General features: G+C 33.9%; 1 protein-coding gene across 3 annotated transcripts in view; it reads right to left on the bottom strand.

Moving 5' to 3' along the window:
- Positions 1–5782: 5782 nt before the first annotated feature.
- The window catches only part of INTS13 (integrator complex subunit 13), a 28235-nt gene continuing 27332 nt past the window's right edge, over positions 5783–6685 (bottom strand). For all 3 annotated transcript variants that reach the window (XM_081483694.1, XM_081483696.1, XM_081483695.1), the window contains one exon: positions 5783–6134. In XM_081483694.1, the coding sequence (XP_081339820.1) occupies positions 6095–6134 (40 nt within the window). In that variant the 3' untranslated portion in view covers positions 5783–6094. The remainder of the gene's footprint in view (positions 6135–6685) is intronic.

Genomic DNA, 6685 nt, shown 5'->3' with positions numbered 1-6685 from the left:
CTTTAGCTTAAGGTGCTATGCTCAGTCGCTCAGTTGTGTCCAACTCTTTTAGACCCCATGGATTGTAGCCACCAGGCTCCTCTGTCCATGGGATTTTCCAGGCAAGGATCCTGGAGTGGGTTTCCATTTCCTTCTCCAAAGGATCTTCCCGACCATGGGCTTGAGGTAGTCCCACTTATTAATTTTTGCTTTTGTTGTTTGTACTTTTGGTGTCATATCCAAAAAATAATTGTCAGTAAGTTTCCCTCCTTTATCTTTTTCTAGGAGTTTTATGGCTTCAAGTCTTGTTTTTAAGTTTTAAATCCATTTCAAATTAATTTTTGTGAGATAGGGATATAGTTTCACATGTTATCCAGTTTTCCCAGTGCCATTTATTGAATATTCTTGGCTCCCTTTTCAAATATCAGTTGACCATACATGTGAGAATTTATTTATGGGCTCTCAACTCTGTTTCATTGGTCTATGTGTGTATTTTTATGTCAGTACCATACTGCTTTGATTACTATAGCTTTGTAGTATAGTTGAAAATCAGCTCCTGTGATGCCTCCACCTTTGTTCTTTCTCAGGATTCTTTTATGACTCCATACAAATTTTAGAACCCTTTTTTTTGTTTGTTTGTTTTTTAGTGAAAATGCCACTAGAATTTTGATAGGGATTACACTGAATCTATAGATATCTTTTGGTAGTATGGATATTTTAAACATATTAATTTTTCTGATCCATAAACATGGAATATCTTTCCATTTGTTTGTGTCTTCTTCAGTTTCTTTAACCAGAGTCATAGTTTTCAATGTACATAGACCTTTCACCTCTTGGTTAAATTTATTCTTTAGTGTTTTACTCTTTTTGATACTATGGTAAATAAAATTTTATTCTTTTTCAGATACTTCATTGTTAGTGTACATAAATGCAATTTAATTCTGTATGTTGATGTTTTATGTTGCAACTTTACTGAACTTTTTGATTAGTTCTATCAGGTTTTTTTTTTTTTTTGGTAGAGTCTTAGTATTTTCTATTTAAAATTATATCATCTGCAAACAAAGTCAGTTTTACCTCTTGTTTTCCCAACTTGAATGCTTTTTATTTATTTTTCTTGCTTGATTACTCTGACTTCCAGTACTATGCTGAATAAAAGTAGTCTTGTTCTTTATCTTAGAGAAAAAGTTTTCAACCATTCATCAATGAGTATGTTGTGAACTGTGAACTTGTCATGCTGCTGCTGCTGCTGCTGCTGCTAAGTCGCTTCAGTCGTGTCCGACTCTGTGCGACCCCATAGATGGCAGCCCACCAGGCTCCCCCATCCCTGGGATTCTCCAGGCAAGAATACTGGAGTGGGTTGCCATTTCCTTCTCCAGTGCATGAAAGGGAAAAGTGAAAGTGAAGTCGCTCAGTCGTGTCCGCTTCTTAGCGACCCCATGAACTGCAGCCTACCAGGCTCCTCCATCCATGGGATTTTCCAGGCAAGAGTACTGGAGTGGGGTGCCATTGTCTTCTCCGGAACTTGTCATATAAGGCCTTAATTATGTTGAGATATGTTACTTCTATATCCAATTAGTTGAGTACTTTTATCATAAAAGAATGTTGTATTTTATCAAATGCTTTTTTGCATCTATCGAGGTGATTTTATGATTTTTATTTTTTATTTGATTAATGTGATTCATCACAAATTACTGATTTTTATATGTTGAGCCATCTTTGCTAAATCCCCCTTAATCATGGTGTGTGTACACTTTTTAATTTGTCATTGAATTTGGTTTGGCTAACATTTTGTTGAAAAGTTTTGCATCTATATCCATAAGTTCTAGTTTCTCTTCTTGTAGTGTTCTTGTCTGGATTTGGTATCAGGGTAATGCTGGCCTCATAGAATGCGTTTGAGAGTGTTTCCTCTTCTTCCGTTTTGTGGAAGAGTTTGAGAAGTGTTGGCATTACTTCTTTAACAGTTTTGTAGAATTTACCAGTGAAATAATTTGGTCCTGGGCTTATCCTTTGGTGAATGTTTTTTTATTACTGATTCAATCTCCTTACTTATGATTGGTCTGCTCAGATATTCTATTTCTTCATGATTCAGTCTGGTTGTATATTTCTAGGAATTTATTTTTTTTTCTGTGTTACAGTTTGTTGGCATATAATTGTTCCTAGCAGTCTCAACATCTTTTATATTTCTGTATTATCAGTTATAATGTCTCCACTTTCATTTATCATTTTGAGTCTTTTTTCTTTAGTCTAGTTAGATATTTGTCAATTTTATCTTTTCAATAAATCCAGCTCTTAGTTTTATTTCTTCTGCTGTTTTTCTGACCTCTATTTCATTTATTTATGCTCTGATCTTTGTTATTTCCTTCCTTCTTCTTACTTTGGACTTTGCTTCTTCTTTTTCTGGTTTCATGAGGTGTAAAGTTAGATTGTTTACTACAGATCTTTATTCTCTGATATAAGTGTTAATCGCTACAAACTCTATTTTTCATCATACTATGTTTTGATATGCTGAAATTTCCATTTTTAAGATATTTTAAATTTTCTCTTTTGATTTCTTCCTTGACCTATTGATTGCTCAAGAGAGTGTTATTTATTTTCACATTTTTGTAAATTTTTAAGTTTTCCTCCTGTTATCAACTTTCAGTTTCATACCACTGTGGGCATAAAAGATACTTGGTATTATTTCAGTCTTCGTAAATTTGCTACGATTTGCTTTATGACCTACCATGTGAACTATCCTGGAGAATATTCTGTGTGTGCTTGAGGACAATATGTGTTCTGTTGCAGTTGGATGAAATGTTTTGTATGACTGCTTGGTTCATTTAACCATTAGTTTTCTATCTGAATTACTCATTCATTGTTGAAATTAGGGTATTGAAGTCCCCTGCTATTATTGGTTATAATACAATAATATTTATCCTTTCAGAGCAGTTGACATTTGCTTAAGGTGCTCAATTATGGGTGAATATATGATTCTGATATTTTCTTGGTGAATTGATCCCTTTATCATTATATAATGACTGTCTCTTGTCATCATTTTTGGCTTTAAGTCTATTTTGTCTGATATAAAGTATATCTACCCTGCTCTCTTTTGGTTTTCACTTGCATGGAATACTGCTTTCCTCTCTTCATTTTGAGCATATATGTGTCCTTAAAGCTGAAGGAGTCTCTTGCAGGCAGTATACAGTTGTGTCTCATATTTTTTTTAAATCCATCCAGTCACTGTATGTCTTTAACTGAGAATTCAATCTATTTACTTTTCGAGTACTTATTGATAGGTAAAGACTCGGTAATGTCATCTTTATTCTTGGCTGTTTTGTATTTCTCTTGTTCCTTTCTTCCTCTCTTGTTACCTTATTTTGTGAATTGATGATTTTCTAGAGTGGTACGCTTTGATTCCCTGCCCCTTATGTCATGTGAATCTACTGTAGATTTTTGCTTTGTAGTTACCATGAGGTTTACATAAAATATACACATATCAGTATACATTACACTGATAATTTCAATCACATACAAGAACTCTACACTTTTATTCCCCTCTTCATGCTTTTGATGTCACAATCATCTTTTATATTCTATATTTATTAACAAATTATTGTAGCTATAGTTATTATTTTTAATACTCTTAACTTTTGTAAGAGTTAACACCACTGGGAAAGTTGGGTGCTTATACACTCTCCCTTTCTCCACACTAAGATCTCTTTTGGCCCTATGCTGTGTCACCTTGGAGGGTGATGCAAGTAAGATCAAGCTGTTTCTCTTATCTACTCCAATACCTCCAGATGTACTTTTTTTTTTTGCTCAATGGTGTGCTGAAACTTTTTTTTGCTCAATGGTGTCCTAGAAACTTGGAATTCCACAAAGGCTCTCCTGTCCATGGGTGACTGCCTAAGATATGTTTTCCAGGGGTTCCCAGAGTGTAGCTGAGGGTTTGGAGGCTCTTCATGAGCCACTGCATGGTCCACAGCTGAGTCTACCTCAACACACAGGTGGCTGAGACTCTTCTCAGTCTGTCAAAGGATGCAGAATTCCACAGCTCTCTCAAAGGGACTTTTGTCCATGGATGGATGTCAAACTTTCATTGGTGTTGTTGGGGTCAGGGGACAAAAATAAGGGACATCTTTTGCTCCATGATACTGGTATCAGAATCTTCAGAATTGAAAGTGTACTTGTTCTCTCTAGGGTAGCTTTGATTCCCATGATCAGTAAGTCTGGACTTAAGCTTAGATTCCAGTATTGGAAGGGTAATAATTTTTTAAATTTATGTTTTGTCCACTTCTCTTGACTAGTAAATCCTCAATATGGATCCTGTTTTAGAAGAACCAAACACTCACCAATCCTTCCATTTTTGTCCTAAAACAGTCACTTCCACCAAAAGGCTGTACTAGGTGTTGCAGGATAAGACCAATAATACATAGCCTGATGTTCTGTGGGAGATGAAGGAGGAGCTCAATTTTAGGTGCTCAAAAGGCATCTAGTTAGACAGGTAAGAGTGTGTCTACTGGAGAATATTAAACCACCAACAACATATAGAATAATATAGAAACTACCTACAGTAGTTCAAAATGCAGCCACAGAAACATTCTCCCAGTTGGTAGAACACAGTAACAGCAGTATATATGCAAAAATAATACTTAAAAATAAGACTGAAATGTAGGTACGTCTGTCAACAAGGAGCGTTGCCTTGGCACATGGGAAAGGAAGCAGCACAAGTTGAGACTAAAAAAGAGTCTCTTTCAAATGGGTTATAAAGAAAGTATTTTTGAATTAAGAACTAAACTAGGAACTTCAACTTGGTACAAGTTAAATGGGTATCAAGGATAAGGCAGAAATGGTCAGAATTCAACCACAAGTAAATGATCCAATAATTTAGTACTGGGTTACAACTCCTGAAATCTTGCAAGTCTAGGTGCTAATTAGGTCTGGTCATGCTTTTGAGTGGTGTGTATCTAAACACAGTGGTAGAAATTAAGATGGCACTAGCTTAGGGGAGAGGGCAGATGCAACAGCTTAGAATCACACAGGAGCTGATAAAGGAGGACACAAGAAATTTCACTGGATTGACAAGGGAACCTGGTGAACCCCTGCTTAAGCACAAGTGTTTTTTTTTTTTTAAACAGAAAATATGAATTTCTACATTTAAACAAAGAGCTTTTCCTGTTCTCTAGTAGAAATTCAAAGAAAAATGACACGCCTAGGACAATATGTTATGAGCTTCCAAAAGCAGCACAGGAAGAAGACTCACCAAACATATACCGTATAACTGTGAAATTTCTGAGAGATGAGGAGACCAAGATTCTATTCAGGGATTAAAATAAGCAACTAGTAACTTTTCTTTAAGTTTGCAGAAGCAATCTCCTTTAATCTTCCCTTTCAATATGAAAAGTTAATGAGTAAGCTTTTAGCAGAAAAAGAATTATAACATCATCCAATATGGGTAAATACGTCTGTAAAGCAACCTCCTTCATGCTTCTTTTTCAATATGAAAAGTTAATGGATGGTAAAGTTTTTGGCAGAAAAAGAATAAATAACATCATCCAACATGTTAACATCCCAAAACTGAAAACTACCAGAAAACTCTGCTTTTAAATGGGCAACACACACACACAAAATAATCTAAAATAAAATACAAAATAAGCAAACAAAACAGTTTTTGGAAAAGCACCACATATGTTGCAGATTTATAGGCAATATTTTATATTAAATACTGTAAATATCACCCAAATTGTTAAAGTTTCTTAAAAATTTCTTAAAATTGTCAGCCATTACATGAATATAATCTTTTACTTAAAAGAACACTCCGATATTTTGCATTTTAGATATTTTAATAGTTTTATTTGGCAAAGAGAAGCCTAAGAATTTTTTAAAAAACATTTCCAGAGGGAAGACCCTCTACCATAAAATAAATTTGTTTAATTTGGGAGGACAAATGTATATTTTTGACATATGTGCCAATTTTACAATTACTACAAAAAAGATAAAGTTAGTTGAAATATTTTAAAAATGTAAAAACCAGTCCAGGCAACATAACTATACAATCTTGCTGTAAAAGTTCTTATATCAAATTCCATCCAAAATATTTATGCAGTATACTAAATTCAGTTGCTCAAGTCACTCTTTACTGCCGGCTGGCTTTTCCATTTTCTGTTGTCTCCATTCTGAAAAATAGGAGGGAAAAACCATGCTGGTAAAATAAAATATTCATTAACTACCCATATTTTTTCTCCTTATCTAACTTTTAAATGAAATTAAAATCTAATATAGTCACAGAACAGAAGAATGTAAGCACTTTAGAAAACGACTAACTTGAGGGTTCCTGATTATTAGTTTAACTTCCTTGTTTTGCAAATGAGTGAAAATTGAGGGAGGCCCAAAGAGATCATGTGACTTTCCCAAGCTTTCATTTCAAAGGCCACTGGTTTTATTCACTATACTGCTCAAAGTAAAAATAAAGGAAAAAATCTTTACTATTTAGACTAGAATTTATTTCCTTTTCTACTAAAGAAATTTCTTTTATCAATACATTTTAAAGAGAATTTCTTCTAAAAAAGCAATTAAAATAACCATTTAAATTATTTTATATTTATTCTAATAAATCTTCAATTATTTTTAGATTTTGGATTTATTCAATTAAACTCAGTATTCCTAATACTGTTCTACTTACTAGGAAAATATTTTCTCCCTGTCATTTTATACAAGGGTCAGTGCT

This window comes from Giraffa tippelskirchi, chromosome 4 (genome assembly GCF_054371585.1).
Source record: "Giraffa tippelskirchi isolate mGirTip1 chromosome 4, T2T-mGirTip1v1.2.pri, whole genome shotgun sequence".
In the NCBI taxonomy this organism is placed as follows: Eukaryota; Metazoa; Chordata; class Mammalia; order Artiodactyla; family Giraffidae; genus Giraffa; species Giraffa tippelskirchi.
Note: the sequence above shows the minus strand (reverse complement) of the source record. Positions and strands in the feature narration are given on the sequence as shown.